Source organism: Notothenia rossii (genome assembly GCF_949606895.1).
Source record: "Notothenia rossii genome assembly, chromosome: 9".
Taxonomy (NCBI): Eukaryota; Metazoa; Chordata; class Actinopteri; order Perciformes; family Nototheniidae; genus Notothenia; species Notothenia rossii.
The window spans coordinates 82,245,446-82,263,809 of NC_136907.1; the positions used below are offsets into that span (position 1 = coordinate 82,245,446).

General features: G+C 47.8%; 1 protein-coding gene across 1 annotated transcript; it reads left to right on the forward strand.

Annotated features, from left to right (window-relative positions):
• Window positions 1-1,916: 1,916 nt before the first annotated feature.
• Window positions 1,917-18,060, forward strand: LOC307019548 (protein disulfide-isomerase tmx3a-like). The gene is made up of 16 exons (XM_079650550.1): window positions 1,917-2,017; window positions 3,917-3,971; window positions 4,154-4,196; window positions 4,314-4,437; window positions 8,465-8,510; window positions 8,593-8,673; window positions 8,751-8,850; window positions 9,375-9,452; window positions 10,422-10,488; window positions 13,341-13,439; window positions 13,552-13,609; window positions 13,790-13,843; window positions 15,361-15,417; window positions 15,600-15,726; window positions 15,877-15,945; window positions 17,627-18,060. The coding sequence occupies exons 1-16, from the start codon at window positions 1,984-1,986 to the stop codon at window positions 17,762-17,764; spliced, it is 1,230 nt and encodes a 409-aa protein (XP_079506676.1). The 5' UTR covers window positions 1,917-1,983; the 3' UTR covers window positions 17,765-18,060.
• Window positions 18,061-18,364: the final 304 nt, after the last annotated feature.

Here is an 18,364-nt window from a genome sequence, read left to right on the forward strand (position 1 = left end):
AGAACAAGGTCATCAGCATAGAGCAGACACTTCACCTCTCTCTCTAGGAGGGAGAGGCCAGGAGCAGCACAGTGATCCAACTGAACAGCAAGTTCATTTATATATATATTAAATAAAGTGGGACTTAAATTGCAACCCTGACGAACACCTCTTCTCTGGGTGAAGAATTCACTTTGTTTGTCTCCAATTTTAACAGCACACTTATTCCCTAAATACATTGATTTAACCAGATCGTACATTTTGCCCCCTATACCACAATGTAGAAGTCTATAATAGAGCCCTTCGTGCCAAATAGAGTCCAAAGCTTTTTTGAAATCAATGAAACAAGTGAATATCTTCCCATGTTGTGTTTGGTGTACATGTTTGTTAACTAAAGTGTGAAGGGTATATACATGGTCGGTGGTGCGGTGTTTTGGAAGGAAGCCAATTTGATTTTGACTCAAGATGGATTGTCGGTTAAGGAAATCTTGTATTCTTTTATTTAGAATACTACAGAATAATTTCCCCAGACAGCTGCTGACACAGATGCCACGGTAGTTATTAGGGTCTGATTTGTCTCCACTCTTATGAATGGGGGAAATGAGCCCTTTGCACCAGATGGAAACATCCTGACTGCAATATGATATTGAACAGCTTTAATACTGTACCCTGCATCTCTGGGGTGCTGCATCTGAGCATTTCCTTTTTAATGTTGTCTGGGCCACAAGCTTCCCTTGGCCGGAGAGATTGTGTCTGTGTGGTCAACTCTTCCCAAGTCATTGGGAAATCAAGGGGGTCCTGGTGGTCTTTAATAGTTTCTTCTAATGTTTGGAGTTTCTCTTTTGTAATACATTGATCTGAATTCATTAGATTTATTGGTATGTCTTTGAACAAACTTTCAAAATGTTCTCTCCAGATGTCACCGTTTTTTTGAACAAACTTTCAAAATGTTCTCTCCAGATGTCACCGTTTTGGATGGGTAATGCCTTTGGTTGTTTTGTGTCTCTCTCTCTCTCTCTCTCTCTCTCTCTCTCTCTCTCTCTCTCTCTCTCTCTCTCTCTCTCTCATGCTTGTGGTTGTTTTGTGTTGAAGTTGCTCCACAGATCCCAGAATTGATTTTGATCAATGGCTTTCTCAATATCCTCAAGTTTCATGTGGGTATAATTTTGTTTTTTGTTCCTTATTGTACATTTATATTTGTTTAAAAGGTCATTGTATCTAATGCGTAAGGCTGGGTTGTTTGGTTGCCGATGTTTTTCATTTGCTATTTTTCTCAGGTCTTTTCTGATGGTCATTCCTGGTCAAACCATTTGTCAGCGTTTTGCCTTTTAACAGGCTTCCGCTTTTGTTTTACAAGGTCAGCTTTAATAGCTGCCTTGTGAAATATCATATTGATATAATCAATGGCCATGTTTACACCATCTTTGGTAGGAACATATTGATTTTGGTCAAATAGTGACATGTCATTCATCAGATCAGGTGAGTTCAAGGCCATGGTGAATTTGTCTCCACTGTCTGGGGCCCATCTGTAAGTAGGATTTAATGTATACAGCTTACTGGGTCCCCTTGTTGTGTCACTCATTGGACCTGAGACTTTAAAGAACACATTGATCTGGTTGTGGTCTGAAAAGGGGGATTGCTGTCTGACAGTGAATGCACTGATAGTGGAGGGGTCCATGTCAGTGATTGCATAGTCTACTACACTAGACCCTAGAGCTGAGGAGTATGTGTGTGTGTCTCTCTCTGTCTCTCTCTCTCTCTGTCTCTGTCTCTCTCTCCCTCTCTCCCTCTCTCTCTCTCTCTCTCTCTCTCTCTCTCTCCCTCTCTCCCTCTGTCTCTCTCTCCCTCTCTCCCTCTCTCTCTCTCTCTCTCTCTCTTTCTCTCTCTCTCTCTCTCTGTCTCTCCCCCTCTTGTGTGTTGTTGATGTTGTTGATAAAGTTGTATTGAAGCTAACCCCTCAGATTAGGTCAGTCAGCGGTTAGCAGATTAGCAGTTAATCCCAACATGTCGGAGCGGAGGAACAGCATGCTGCTCTCAGGTACCCAAACATTTCATACTTCAATTAATATACACTCTTTTACACTCCTTTACTCTGTGTCCCCGTGTGTACCTGTGTGTACCCGTGTGTCCCCGTGTGTAACTGTGTGTCCCTGTGTGTCCCTGTGTGTACCCGTGTGTCCCTGTGTGTCCCTGTGTGTCCCTGTGTGTTCCCGTGTGTATCTGTGTGTACCCGTGTGTATCTGTGTGTACCCGTGTGTCCCCGTGTGTATCTGTGTGTCCCTGTGTGTCCCTGTGTGTATCTGTGTGTACCCGTGTGTCCCCGTGTGTATCTGTGTGTACCCGTGTGTATCTGTGTGTACCCGTGTGTCCCCGTGTGTATCTGTGTGTCCCTGTGTGTCCCTGTGTGTCCCCGTGTGTATCTGTGTGTACCCGTGTGTATCTGTGTGTACCCGTGTGTCCCCGTGTGTATCTGTGTGTCCCTGTGTGTCCCTGTGTGTATCTGTGTGTACCCGTGTGTCCCCGTGTGTATCTGTGTGTACCCGTGTGTATCTGTGTGTACCCGTGTGTCCCCGTGTGTATCTGTGTGTACCCGTGTGTATCTGTGTGTACCCGTGTGTCCCCGTGTGTATCTGTGTGTCCCTGTGTGTCCCTGTGTGTATCTGTGTGTACCCGTGTGTATCTGTGTGTCCCTGTGTGTCCCTGTGTGTATCTGTGTGTCCCTGTGTGTCCCCGTGTGTATCTGTGTGTACCCGTGTGTATCTGTGTGTACCCGTGTGTCCCCGTGTGTATCTGTGTGTCCCTGTGTGTCCCTGTGTGTATCTGTGTGTACCCGTGTGTCCCCGTGTGTACCCGTGTGTCCCCGTGTGTATCTGTGTGTACCCGTGTGTATCTGTGTGTACCCGTGTGTCCCCGTGTATTTGTGTGTACCCGTGTGTCCCCGTGTGTAACTGTGTGTCCCTGTGTGTATCTGTGTGTATCCGTGTGTCCCTGTGTGTCCCTGTGTGTCCCTGTGTGTCCCTGTGTGTACCCGTGTGTCCCTGTGTGTACCCGTGTGTCCCTGTGTGTATTTGTGTGTCCCTGTGTGTATCTGTGTGTACCCGTGTGTCCCTGTGTGTCCCCGTGTGTACCCGTGTGTACCCGTGTGTACCTGTGTGTCCCGGTGTGTATCTGTGTGTACCTGTGTGTCCCTGTGTGTACCAACCTGTGTGTCCCTGTGTGTAGTGTACCTGTGTGTACCAACCGTGTGTCCCTGTGTGTAACTGTGTGTCCCTGTGTGTACCCGTGTGTCCCTGTGTGTCCCCATGTGTACCTGTGTGTACCCGTGTGTCCCTGTGTGTACCCGTGTGTCCCTGTGTCTACCCGTGTGTCCCTGTGTGTGCCTGTGTGTCCCTGTGTGTACCTGTGTGTCCCTGTGTGTCCCCGTGTGTACCTGTGTGTAGTGTACCTGTGTGTACCTGTGTGTACCAACCTGTGTGTCCCTGTGTGTCCCTGTGTGTACCTGTGTGTCCCTGTGTGTCCCTGTGTGTACCTGTGTGTACCTGTGTGTACCTGTGTGTCCCCGTGTGTCCCTGTGTGTACCCGTGTGTACCCGTGTGTACCTGTGTGTCCCCATGTGTACCCGTATGTCCCTGTGTTCACCCGTGTGTACCTGTGTGTCTCTGTGTGTACCTGTGTGTCCCTGTGTGTAGTGTCCCTGTGTGTACCCGTGTGTACCTGTGTGTCCCTGTGTGTCCCTGTGTGTCCCCGTGTGTACCTGTGTGTACCTGTTTGTAGTGTACCTGTGTGTCCCTGTGTGTCCCCGTGTGTACCTGTGTGTACCTGTATGTCCCTGTGTGTCCCTGTGTGTCCCTGTGTGTCCCTGTGTGTCCCTGTGTGTCCCTGTGTGTCCCTGTGTGTCCCTGAGCTTACCTGAGCTTACCTGAGTTTATTGTTTCAGTTCTGCTGCTGCTGGCCGGTTCAGCCTCAGCCTTTGTGGAGGAACTGGATGATAGGTGAGCTTATATTATATTAAACTGTTTCCTGTTTGGAGTTGTAGTCCTCTTTAAAAGACTTCCTGTAGTTTGGATAATGTATAGGGGCAGATAGCAACAGTTAGCTTTAACATCAACTTGTGTGCAGATTGAGACAGGAAGTACCCCTTCACAATAAAAGCTTCTCTGAATGTTTTTCACAGCTTCATGGAGACGAGAGGAGACGAAGACATCTGGCTCATCAAAGTATGTTCATCATATATATATTATATATTTGTATTAGCATTATTACTGCAGGCTACTGTAGTGACGCTGTATTTCATATATTATTATATCATTAAATATGTGATTTCCCCGGGTCAGTTCTACACCCCCTGGTGTTCATACTGCAGACAGCTGGACCCGGTCTGGCATCAGATCGGATCAGAGCTGACGAGCCGAGGCTCTCCGGTCCACGTCGGGAAATCTGACGCCACCACCAGCCCCGGTAACATCTATATCAGGGGGGTCAAACTCAAATACACAGTGGGCCAACGTTAAACAATGGGTACTAGTCGAGGGCTGGACTGGTTCAATGTTTACTGCAAAACTTATTGAAATGAACTTATTGCACATATTCAACCTGGAACTAACAAAGCTTCAATTATTGCCAATAAAAACAACATTAAATAATCAGTTACTTTCATTTCTAGTTCTACTGGCTCTATCTACAGAGTCATTTCTAATGGCTCTATCTACAGAGTCATTTCTAATGGCTCTATCTACAGAGTCATTTCTAATGGCTCTATCTACAGAGTCATTTCTAATGGCTCTATCTGTAGAGTCATTTCTAATGGCTCTATCTACAGAGTCATTTCTAATGGCTCTATCTACAGAGTCATTTCTAATGGCTCTATCTGTAGAGTCATTTCTAATGGCTCTATCTACAGAGTCATTTCTAATGGCTCTATCTACAGAGTCATTTCTAATGGCTCTATCTGTAGAGTCATTTCTAATGGCTCTATCTGTAGAGTCATTTCTAATGGCTCTATCTACAGAGTCATTTCTAATGGCTCTATCTACAGAGTCATTTCTAATGGCTCTATCTGTAGAGTCATTTCTAATGGCTCTATCTACAGAGTCATTTCTAATGGCTCTATCTACAGAGTCATTTCTAATGGCTCTATCTACAGAGTCATTTCTAATGGCTCTATCTACAGAGTCATTTCTAATGGCTCTATCTACAGAGTCATTTCTAATGGCTCTATCTACAGAGTCATTTCTAATGGCTCTATCTACAGAGTCATTTCTAATGGCTCTATCTGTAGAGTCATTTCTAATGGCTCTATCTGTAGAGTCATTTCTAATGGCTCTATCTACAGAGTCATTTCTAATGGCTCTATCTACAGAGTCATTTCTAATGGCTCTATCTACAGAGTCATTTCTAATGGCTCTATCTACAGAGTCATTTCTAATGGCTCTATCTACAGAGTCATTTCTAATGGCTCTATCTGTAGAGTCATTTCTAATGGCTCTATCTACAGAGTCATTTCTAATGGCTCTATCTACAGAGTCATTTCTAATGGCTCTCTCTGTAGAGTCATTTCTAATGGCTCTATCTACAGAGTCATTTCTAATGGCTCTATCTGTAGAGTCATTTCTAATGGCTCTATCTACAGAGTCATTTCTAATGGCTCTATCTACAGAGTCATTTCTAATGGCTCTATCTACAGAGTCATTTCTAATGGCTCTATCTACAGAGTCATTTTGTTATAAACATCAAAGTTGATCCTGCATACTTACAATTATAATCATGAACTTGTGTTTTCAACATGTGTTGTTGTCTGCTGTATCATAGCCATGCTAATAACGTTTATAATAAACCAAACCGTTTGTAAATCAGTGATTTGGCCCAAGGGCCTTGAGTTTGACTCATTCTATATCATCTATATCACATGTGTGAAACTCAAGGCCCGGGGGCCAAATCAAGTGGATTTAATTTCTCACCCGAGATGAGATGCCAAGTATCTGAACTAGCATCACAGAGCAGCAAACTGAGTTCAATGGATGTTTCCTTCTGCACTTTCTCTCATGGCAACGGGAGAGCATGTTTGGTTTGTTCTTTGAGGGAAATAGTTTTTTTGAAGCTGTTGTTGGCCTGTGGAAAAATGTAATCGTAAGAAATGACTCTGGAAAAGTTGCAGATAGACCCATAAGAAATTAAAGCAACTGATTATTTAATGTTATTTTTATAGGCAATAATTGAAGCTTTGTTAGTTCCAGGTTTCCTTTGTGCAATAAGTTCATTTCAATACGTTAGTAAACATTGAACCAGTCCGGCCCTCGACTAGTACCCTTTTTTAAATGTTGGCCCACTGAGTATTTGAGTTTGACCCCCCTGATCTATATCTATATCATCTATATCTATAATAATCTATATTCTCTACAGCAGGGGTTTTCAAAGTGTGGGAAGGTGAGCCTCCCCTCAGAGAACATAAGAACAGCCGGGCCCCCCCTCCCAATTATTAGTATTATTATTATTGTTATTATTATTGTTGCTATAATGCAGGAGTATTATTATCCAGTGGAAAGCCCTTACCTGCTGGCCTAGTTAAATCAAAGTGGTTACTTCCTGTTGGCTGGGCAGGGTAGTTTTACTCACCGTCTGATTTGACTTTCTCAGGACTTAAAATAGTTTTTTGGGGGCAGACCCCCACAAAGAAAAAAATATATTTACACACGTACGGTCATCATCTTAACAGTTTGTTACGCTCATCGAGTCCTCCGTGAGCAGGGCATCAAGTTGGCATGCCTATAACAGCTGAATGATTACCATGTTGTTCAGCAGAACGCCTCACAGACTGATTAAGATCTAAAGCTTTAGTGCGTTTTGATTCCATGCTGAGTGCAGCCACACTGACAGGCTCTGCTCTGGCAAAGTAGACCGTACCTTATTCCTTCTGTGTACTTGGGGGGTCAGAATGCGCCGTCCCGTTGAAATGAAATCGCCGCCAATCACATTTCCTCGCTCGCGCCAGGGCCGGGGGAGGGGTTACAAGGCTCGCGTCTTGTGCTGCATTCACTTGCACTCGGACATTAGAGACTTTCTCTCATAAATGTCCGATGAGCCACAACTTTTATTTCAGAACAAAGCTGCCAACTGGGGTGGCAAGGCTATTTTTAGGGTGGCAGTTACCCCGGTAGATCCGCCCCTGCTTGACCGGTACTTGCTTTTGAACAAAGTCAATACGGAAAACCCGCACTCACACAGGTCGGCGGAGGTGAAGGGAATGAACACTTTTACAGCCTTTTTGGCGAGGTGGGGGACTCGGTCTCTACAGACAGCCAAAAGCGACGTTTTCTGCCGACGCTGTGTCCTCTCTCACTTTAGGTAACTTCACTAAAAATCAATCCATGTTGCCGCTCGCATAAAAGATTAGCTGAAATTGGCGCACCCCCTGAAGCTCTCTGGCGTCCCCCCTGAAGCTCTCTGGCGTCCCCCCTGAAGCTCTCTGGCGCCTCCCCTGAAGCTCTCTGGCGCCCCCTGAAGCTCTCTGGCGGCCCCCCTGAAGCTCTCTGGCGCTTCCCCTGAAGCTCTCTGGCGCCCCCTGAAGCTCTCTGGCGCTTCCCCTGAAGCTCTCTGGCGGCCCCCCTGAAGCTCTCTGGCGCCTTCCCTGAAGCTCTTTGGTGCCTCTCCTGAAGCTCTCTCTGGCTCCCCCGCCCACCCGAAGCTCTCTGGTTCCCCCCCTGAAGCTCTCTGGCGCCCCCCCATGAAGCTCTCTGGCGCCCCCCCTGAAGCTCTCTGGCGCCTCCCCTGAAGCTCCCTGGCGCCCCCTGAAGCTCTCTGGCGCTTCCCCTGAAGCTCTCTGGCGGCCCCCCTGAAGCTCTCTGGCAGCCCCCCTGAAGCTCTCTGGCGCCTTCCCTGAAGCTCTTTGGTGCCTCTCCTGAAGCTCTCTCTGGCTCCCCCGCCCACCCGAAGCTCTCTGGTTCCCCCCCTAAAGCTCTCTGGCGCCCCCCCATGAAGCCCTCTGGCGCCCCCCCTGAAGCTCTCTTGCGCCTCCCCTGAAGCTCTCTGTCCCCCCCCCCCTGAAGCTCTCTGGTTCCCCCCCTGAAGCTCTCTTGCGCCCCCCCGAAGCTCTCTGGCGGCCCCCCCCGAAGCTCTCTGGTGCCCCCCCTGAAGCTCTCTCTGGCTCCCCCCCCTGAAGCTCTCTGGTGCCCCCCCTGAAGCTCTCCGGCGCCCCCCAGGGGAGGCGTGCCTCACACTTTGAAAACCGCTGATCTATACTATGTATATCTATATTATCTATAATAATCTATATTCATTCATATATCATTAACTTTCAAAGTAAGAGTCTCTATATGAACTTTCAAAGTAAGAGTCTCTACATGAACTTTAAAAATAAAAGTCTCTACATGAACTTTCAAAATAAAAGTGTCAACATGAACTTTCAAAATAAAAGTCTCTTTCATGCACTATCAAAATAAAAGTCTCTTTCATGAACTTTCAAAATAAAGCCTTTGATGTGTTTCTGCAGGTTTGTCCAAAGAGTTTAAGGTCAGAGGTTACCCCGCCATCCTCATGTGAGTTTCTGCATCATTGTGTTAAAACAATACTTTAATTATCTGAAAACAATAATCAATATTTAAATTCTTCTGTTTTCAGGTTGAAGAAAAATGTAAAATATAATTATTCAGGAGCGAGAACCAAAGAGGGGATCCTGGACTTCGCTAATCGAGTCGGGGGGTAATAACAATAATAACAATAAAAATAATAACATGAATAATGATAACAATAATATTAAAGTCACTATTATGTTTCAGGCCGCTGGTTCGATCCCTCAGCAGCGTCCAGCTCTTCCAACACGCCATGAGCCACCATGACGTGATGTTCCTTTACATTGGAGCCACATCAGAGCTCAAGGTACACACACACACACACACACACACACACACACACACACACACACACACACACACACACACACACACACACACACACACACACACACACACACACTCTATCTCTCACACACACACACACACACACACTCTATCTCTCACACACACACACACACACACACTCTATCTCTCACACACACACACACACACACACACACACTCTATCTCTCTCACACACACACACACACACACTCTATCTCTCACACACACACACACACACACACTCTATCTCTCACACACACACACACACACACACACACACACTCTATCTCTCTCTCACACACACACACACACACACACACACACACACACACACACACACACACACACACACACACACACACACACACACACACACTCTATCTCTCTCACACACACACACACACACACACACACACACACACACACACACACACACACACACACACACACACACACACACACACACACACACACACACACACTCTGACCTCTGCTGTGTTTCAGGGAAACTTCACGTCCAGCGCCGAGGAGCTGATCGTTCACACCTACTTCTTCTCTGCCAGCAGAGACGTGCTGCCCAAGGTCTCTGTCCCAGTTAAACCACTTCCTATCCCAGTTAAACCACTTCCTCTAACAGTTAAACCACTTCCTCTAACAGTTAAACCACTTCCTATCCCAGTTAAACCACTTCCTCTAACAGTTAAACCACTTCCTATCCCAGTTAAACCACTTCCTATCCCAGTTAAACCACTTCCTCTAACAGTTAAACCACTTCCTCTAACAGTTAAACCACTTCCTCTAAAAGTTAAACCACTTCCTATCCCAGTTAAACCACTTCCTCTAACAGTTAAACCACTTCCTATCCCAGTTAAACCACTTCTTATCCCAGTTAAACCACTTCCTCTAACAGTTAAACCACTTCCTCTAACAGTTAAACCACTTCCTATCCCAGTTAAACCACTTCCTCTAACAGTTAAACCACTTCCTCTAACAGTTAAACCACTTCCTATCCCAGTTAAACCACTTCCTCTAACAGTTAAACCACTTCCTCTAACAGTTAAACCACTTCCTATCCCAGTTAAACCACTTCCTCTAACAGTTAAACCACTTCCTATCCCAGTTAAACCACTTCTTATCCCAGTTAAACCACTTCCTCTAACAGTTAAACCACTTCCTCTAACAGTTAAACCACTTCCTATCCCAGTTAAACCACTTCTTATCCCAGTTAAACCACTTCCTCTAACAGTTAAACCACTTTCTCTAACAGTTAAACCACTTCCTATCCCAGTTAAACCACTTCCTGTCCCAGTTAAACCACTTTCTCTAACAGTTAAACCACTTCCTGTCCCAGTTAAACCACTTCCTCTAACAGTTAAACCACTTCCTGTCCCAGTTAAACCACTTCCTATCCCAGTTAAACCACTTCCTGTCCCATTTAAACCACTTCCTCTAACAGTTAAACCACTTCCTGTCCCAGTTAAACCACTTCCTCTAACAGTTAAACCACTTCCTGTAACAGTTGAACCAGTTTAAACCAGTTTCTGTCTGCAGGCGGTGTCGCTGCCCTCCCTGCCGGCGGTGGTGGTTTTGAAAGATGGATCCTACTTCCAGTATGAAGGTGAGACAAGAACCTCTTTGAGACAGAAACCCCTTTGAGACAGAACCCCTTTGAGACAAGAACCTCTTTGAGACAAGAACCCCTTTGAGACAAGAACCCCTTTGAGACAAGAACCCCTTTGAGACAGAACCCCTTTGAGACAGAACCCCTTTGAGACAAGAACCTCTTTGAGACAAGAACCCCTTTGAGACAGAACCCCTTTGAAACAGAACCCCTTTGAGACAGAACCCCTTTAAGACAAGAACCTCTTTGAGACAAGAACCCCTTTGAGACAAGAACCCCTTTGAGACATAACCCCTTTGAAACAGAACCCCTTTGAGACAAGAACCTCTTTGAGACAAGAACCCCTTTGAGACAAGAACCCCTTTGAGACAGAACCCCTTTGAGACAAGAACCTCTTTGAGACAAGAACCCCTTTGAGACAGAACCCCTTTGAGACAGAACCCCTTTGAGACAAGAACCTCTTTGAGACAGAACCCCTTTGAAACAAGAACCCCTTTGAGACAGAACCCCTTTGAGACAAGAATCCCTTTGAGACATGAACCCATTTGAGACAGAACCCCTTTGAGACAAGAACCTCTTTGAGACAAGAACCCCTTTGAGACAGGACCCCTTTGAGACAGAACCCCTTTGAGACAAGAACCTCTTTGAGACAAGAACCCCTATGAGACAGAACCCCTTTGAAACAGAACCCCTTTGAGACAGAACCCCTTTGAGACAGAACCCCTTTGAGACAAGAACCCCTTTGAGACAAGAACCCCTTTGAGACAGAACCCTTTTGAGACGGAACCCCTTTGAGACAGAACCCTTTTGAGACAGAACCCTTTTGAGACGGAACCCTTTTGAGACAGAACCCCTTTGAGACAGAACCCCTTTGAGACAGAACCCTTTTGAGACGGAACCCCTTTGAGACAGAACCCCTTTGAGACAGAACCCCTTTGAGACAGAACCCTTTTGAGACAGAACCCCTTTGAGACAGAACCCCTTTGGGACAGAACCCTTTTGAGACAGAACCCTTTTGAGACGGAACTCCTTTGAGACAGAACCCCTTTGAGAAAGAACCCCTTTGAGACAGAACCTCTTTGAGACAGAACCCCTTTGAGACAGAACCCTTTTGAGACAGAACCCTTTTGAGACGGAACCCCTTTGAGACAGAACCCTTTTGAGACAGAACCCCTTTGAGACAGAACCCCTTTGAGACAGAACCCTTTTGAGACAGAACCCTTTTGAGACGGAACCCCTTTGAGACAGAACCCCTTTGAGACAGAACCCCTTTGAGACAGAACCTCTTTGAGACAGAACCCCTTTGAGACAGAACCCTTTTGAGACAGAACCCTTTTGAGACGGAACCCCTTTGAGACAGAACCCCTTTGAGACAGAACCCCTTTGAGACAGAACCCCTTTGAGACAGAACCCTTTTGAGACAGAACCCTTTTGAGACGGAACCCCTTTGAGACGGAACCCCTTTGAGACAGAACCCCTTTCAGACAGAACCCCTTTGAGACAGAACCCCTTTGAGACAGAACCCCTTTCAGACAGAACCCCTTTGAGACAGAACCCCTTTGAGACAGAACCCTTTTGAGACAGAACCCTTTTGAGACGGAACCCCTTTGAGACAGAACCCCTTTGAGACAGAACCCCTTTGAGACAGAACCCCTTTGAGACAGAACCCCTTTCAGACAGAACCCCTTTGAGACAGAACCCTTTTGAGACGGAACCCCTTTGAGACAGAACCCCTTTGAGACAAAACCCCTTTGAGACAGAACCCCTTTGAGACAGAACCCTTTTGAGACGGAACCCCTTTGAGACAGAACCCAATTGAGACAGAACCCTTTTGAGACAGAACCTCTTTGAGACAAGAACCTCTTTGAGACAGAACCCCTTTGAGACAGAACCCTTTTGAGACGGAACCCCTTTGAGACAGAACCCCTTTGAGACAGAACCCCTTTGAGACGGAACCCCTTTGAGACAGAACCCAATTGAGACAGAACCCTTTTGAGACAGAACCTCTTTGAGACAAGAACCTCTTTGAGACAGAACCCCTTTGAGACAGAACCCTTTTGAGACGGAACCCCTTTGAGACAGAACCCCTTTGAGACAGAACCCTTTTGAGACAGAACCCCTTTGAGACAGAACCCCTTTGAGACAGAACCCCTTTGAGACAAAACCTCTTTGAGAAAGAATCTCTTTGAGACAGAACCCCTTTGAGACAGAACCCCTTTGAGACAGAACCCCTTTGGGTTAGAACCCTCTTTGAGACAGAACCCCTTTGAGACAAAACCTCTTTGAGACAGAACCCCTTTGAGACAGAACCCCTTTGAGACGGAACCCCTTTGAGACAGAACCCCTTTGGGTTAGAACCCTCTTTGAGACAGAACCCCTTTGAGACAAAACCTCTTTGAGACAGAACCTCTTTGAGACAGAACCCCTTTGGGTTAGAACCCTCTTTGAGACAGAACCCCTTTGAGACAAAACCTCTTTGAGACAGAACCTCTTTGAGACAGAACCCCTTTGGGTTAGAACCCTCTTTGAGACAGAACCCCTTTGAGACAAAACCTCTTTGAGACAGAACCTCTTTGAGACAGAACCCCTTTGAGACAGAACCCCTTTGGGTTAGAACCCTCTTTGAGACAGAACCCCTTTGAGACAGAACCCCTTTGAGACAGAACCCCTTTGAGACAGAACCCCTTTGGGTTAGAACCCTCTTTGAGACAGAACCCCTTTGAGACAGAACCCCTTTGAGACAGAACCCCTTTGAGACAGAACCCCTTTGGGTTAGAACCCTCTTTGAGACAGAACCCCTTTGAGACAGAACCCCTTTGAGACAGGAACCTCTTTGTTTCTGTCCTCAGAGAAACAGGACGGGGATCTGAAGTCCTGGATCAACAGGGAACGATTCCCTAACTTCTGCCGCATCGACAGCCACACTCTGTACGCCATGGGAGAGTCAGGTGATCTAATATTTATATATACAGGCTGTTGATTGGCTCAGATGAACACAGGCTGCTGATTGGCTCAGATGAAAGATAATGGTCTCAGGTGTGACTCCGCCCCTCTCACCAGGTAAGCTGGTGGTGTTGGCGCTGCTGGAGCCGCGGAGCCTTAGTGAGGAGAGTCACAGGTGAGAACAGGAAGTGCACCTGTCTGTCACTCTGAGCTTCCTGTTGATCACCTGTTCAGGTACAAGTGAGACATCATCAGGAAGTGAACCTGTTGATCATCTGTTTAGGTACAGGTGATCGACAGGAAGTGCACCTGTCTGTCACTCTGAGCTTCCTGTTGACTTCCTGTTCCTGTTCAGGTACAAACGCCTGGTGGAGAAGGTGTCTTCAGACTACACAGAGATATACAGCAGGTACCTGTCTGTCTCTCTGTCTCTCTCACCTGTCTCTCACCTGTCTGTCTCTCGCCTTTCTGTCTCTCATCTGTCTGTCTCTCACCTGTCTGTCTCTCTGTCTCTCTCACCTGTCTCTCACCTGTCTGTCTCTCTCCTGTCTGTCTCTCACGTGTCTGTGTCTCACCTGTTTGTCTCTCTCCTGTCTGTCTCTCATCTGTCTGTCTCTCACCTGTCTGTCTCTCATCTGTCTGTCTCTCACCTGTCTGTCTGTCTCTCTGTCTCTCTCACCTGTCTCTCACCTGTCTGTCTCTCTCACCTGTCTCTCATCTGTCTCTCACCTGTCTGTCTCTCACGTGTCTGTCTCTCAAGTGTCTGTGTCTCACCTGTCTGTCTCTCACGTGTCTGTCTCACCTGTCTTTTTCTCTGTCTCTCTCACCTGTCTCTCACCTGTCTGTCTCTCTCTTGTCTGTCTCTCACGTGTCTGTCTCTCACGTGTCTGTCTCTCACCTATCTGTGTCTCACCTGTCTGTCTCTCTCCTGTCTGTCTCTCACGTGTCTTTCTCTCACGTGTCTGTCTCTCTCACCTGTCTCTCTCCTGTCTGTCTGTCACCTGTCTGTCTCTCACCTATCTGTCTCTCACCTGTCTCTCTCCTGTCTGTCTGTCACCTGTCTGTCTCTCACCTGTCTCTCTCCTGTCTGTCTGTCACCTGTCTGTCTCTCACCTATCTGTGTATCACCTGTCTGTCTCTCTCCTCTCTGTCTCTCACCTGTCTGTCTCTCATGTGTCTGTCTCTCACGTGTCTGTCTCTCACCTGTCTCTCTCTCTCACCTGTCTCTCTCCTGTCTGTCTGTCACCTGTCTGTCTCTCTCCTCTCTGTCTCTCACCTGTCTGTCTGTCACCTGTCTGTCTTTCACCTGTCTGTCTCTCACCTGTCTGTCTCTCTCCTGTCTCTCTCTCACCTGTCTGTCTCTCACCTGTCTGTCTCACTCCTGTCTGTCTCTCTCTCTTACCTGTCTGTCTCTCACCTGTCTGTCCCTCACCTGTCTGTCTCTCACCTGTCTCTCTCTCACCTGTCTCTCTCTCACCTGTCTGTCTCTCACCTGTCTCTCTCTCACCTGTCTGTCTCTCACCTGTCTCTCTCTCACCTGTCTGTCTCTCACCTGTCTCTCTCTCACCTGTCTCTCTCTCACCTGTCTGTCCCTCACCTGTCTGTCTCTCACCTGTCTCTCTCTCACCTGTCTCTCTCTCACCTGTCTGTCTCTCACCTGTCTGTCCCTCACCTGTCTGTCTCTCACCTGTCTCTCTCTCACCTGTCTGTCTCTCACCTGTCTGTCCCTCACCTGTCTGTCTCTCACCTGTCTCTCTCTCACCTGTCTCTCTCTCACCTGTCTGTCTCTCACCTGTCTGTCTCTCACCTGTCTGTCTCTCACCTGTCTCTCTCTCACCTGTCTCTCTCTCACCTGTCTGTCTCTCACCTGTCTGTCTCTCACCTGTCTGTCTCTCACCTGTCTCTCTCTCACCTGTCTGTCTGCAGGAGCTTTTATTTTGGCTACATGGAGGGCAGTGAGTACATCAGCGGCCTGGTGATGGGGTGAGTCTCTGAACCTTCAATACACTACATTCACTAAGGAGTGTTTACATGCTAATCAGTGTGTGTGTGTGTGTGTGTGTGTGTGTGTGTGTGTGTGTGTGTGTGTGTGTGTGTGTGTGTGTGTGTGTGTGTGTGTGTGTGTGTGTGTGTGTGTGTGTGTGTGTGTGTGTGTGTGTGTGCAGAGAGGTGTCCCTCCCCTCCCTCATCGTGCTGTCTCTCTCCACTGACGGCTACTTCCTGTCTGAGGGGCTTCAGGGTGAGCAGCAGCTTCTGGACTTCCTGAACGGAGTCATGGACGGCAGCCTTAAGGTGAGAGAGGGAATTCCTCATTTTTCTGAAAAATCTGAAAATAATTAATTCTGACATTTTTCAGAGAATCTGAAAATTCCTACTTTTTCTCAACATTTCTAAATAAGATTTTTTTCTTGAAATTCTCACATGTTGTGTTTGAGCGTTCAGCCTCAGGGAGGAAACAGCATGGATCAGAGATTCCTGCGCTTCCTGTTCGAGGCAAGATCCTCACTGAGGGTGAGCTTGCTTCCTGTCTCACCTGAACTCTCTCCTGCTTCCTGTTCCTGTCTCACCTGTCCTCTCTCCTGCTTCCTGTCTCACCTGAACTCTCTCCTGCTTCCTGTCTCACCTGTCCTCTCTCCTGCTTCCTGTTCCTGTCTCACCTGAACTCTCTCCTGCTTCCTGTTCCTGTCTCACCTGAACTCTCTCCTGCTTCCTGTCTCACCTGTCCTCTCTCCTGCTTCCTGTTCCTGTCTCACCTGTCCTCTCTCCTGCTTCCTGTTCCTGTCTCACCTGAACTCTCTCCTGCTTCCTGTCTCACCTGTCCTCTCTCCTGCTTCATGTTCCTGTCTCACCTGAACTCTCTCCTGCTTCCTGTCTCACCTGTCCTCTCTCCTGCTTCCTGTCTCACCTGAACTCTCTCCTGCTTCCTGTCTCACCTGTCCTCTCTTCTGCTTCCTGTTCCTGTCTCACCTGAACTCTCTCCTGCTTCTGTCTCACCTGTCCTCTCTCCTGCTTCCTGTTCCTGTCTCACCTGAACTCTCTCCTGCTTCCTGTCTCACCTGTCCTCTCTCCTGCTTCCTGTCTCACCTGAACTCTCTCCTGCTTCCTGTCTCACCTGTCCTCTCTTCTGCTTCCTGTCTCACCTGAACTCTCTCCTGCTTCCTGTCTCACCTGAACTCTCTCCTGCTTCCTGTCTCACCTGTCCTCTCTTCTGCTTCCTGTTCCTGTCTCACCTGAACTCTCTCCTGTTCCTGTCTCACCTGTCCTCTCTCCTGCTTCCTGTTCCTGTCTCACCTGAACTCTCTCCTGCTTCCTGTCTCACCTGAACTCTCTCCTGCTTCCTGTTCCTGTCTCACCTGAACTCTCTCCTGTTCCTGTCTCACCTGTCCTCTCTCCTGCTTCCTGTTCCTGTCTCACCTGAACTCTCTCCTGCTTCCTGTCTCACCTGAACTCTCTCCTGCTTCCTGTTCCTGTCTCACCTGAACTCTCTCCTGTTCCTGTCTCACCTGTCCTCTCTCCTGCTTCCTGTTCCTGTCTCACCTGAACTCTCTCCTGCTTCCTGTCTCACCTGAACTCTCTCCTGCTTCCTGTCTCACCTGTCCTCTCTTCTGCTTCCTGTTCCTGTCTCACCTGAACTCTCTCCTGTTCCTGTCTCACCTGTCCTCTCTCCTGCTTCCTGTTCCTGTCTCACCTGAACTCTCTCCTGCTTCCTGTCTCACCTGTCCTCTCTCCTGCTTCCTGTCTCACCTGAACTCTCTCCTGCTTCCTGTCTCACCTGTCCTCTCTTCTGCTTCCTGTCTCACCTGAACTCTCTCCTGCTTCCTGTCTCACCTGAACTCTCTCCTGCTTCCTGTCTCACCTGTCCTCTCTTCTGCTTCCTGTTCCTGTCTCACCTGAACTCTCTCCTGTTCCTGTCTCACCTGTCCTCTCTCCTGCTTCCTGTTCCTGTCTCACCTGAACTCTCTCCTGCTTCCTGTCTCACCTGAACTCTCTCCTGCTTCCTGTCTCACCTGTCCTCTCTTCTGCTTCCTGTTCCTGTCTCACCTGAACTCTCTCCTGTTCCTGTCTCACCTGTCCTCTCTCCTGCTTCCTGTTCCTGTCTCACCTGAACTCTCTCCTGCTTCCTGTCTCACCTGTCCTCTCTCCTGCTTCCTGTTCCTGTCTCACCTGAACTCTTCGTCCGCTCTCCTTCCAGTGGATGTTCTCTACGTTTCCGGTTCTCGGCTACGTCTTTGTCAGCGTCCCGTTCGCCTTCATCGGCGCTGTCTTCTACGTCTGCTACTGGAGGCGCCGAAACACGAACGATGATAAAGAAGACAAAAAGAACGACTGAAGACAAAAAGAACGACTGAAGACGAGGGGCGGATGTCTCCTGAACACCTGTCCTGTAATACCTGTCCTGTAACATCTGTCCTGTAACACCTGTCCTGAACACCTGTCCTGAACACCTGTCCTGTAACACCTGTCCTGAACACCTGTCCTGTAACACCTGTCCTGAACACCTGTTCTGAACACCTGTCCTGTAACACCTGTCCTGAACACCTGTCCTGTAACACCTGTCCTGTAACACCTGTCCTGAACACCTGTCCTGAACACCTGTCCTGTAACACCTGTCCTGTAACACCTGTCCTGAACACCTGTCCTGTAACACCTGTCCTGAACACCTGTCCTGTAACACCTGTCCTGAACACCTGTCCTGAACACCTGTCCTGTAACACCTGTCCTGTAACACCTGTCCTGAACACCTGTCCTGTAACACCTGTCCTGAACACCTGTCCTGAACACCTGTCCTGTAACACCTGTCCTGTAACACCTGTCCTGAACACCTGTCCTGAACACCTGTCCTGTAACACCTGTCCTGAACACCTGTCCTGTAACACCTGTCCTGTAACACCTGTCCTGAACACCTGTCCTGAACACCTGTCCTGTAACA

Bases quoted from the DNA above. Each gene is read 5' to 3' on its own strand.
- LOC307019548 (XM_079650550.1), top strand. From the start codon at position 1,984: ATGTCGGAGCGGAGGAACAGCATGCTGCTCTCAG. The intron at 8,674-8,750 runs GTAATAACAATA...ATTATGTTTCAG, and splicing joins TTCGCTAATCGAGTCGGGGG to GCCGCTGGTTCGATCCCTCA. The intron at 13,440-13,551 runs GTGATCTAATAT...CCCTCTCACCAG, and splicing joins GTACGCCATGGGAGAGTCAG to GTAAGCTGGTGGTGTTGGCG.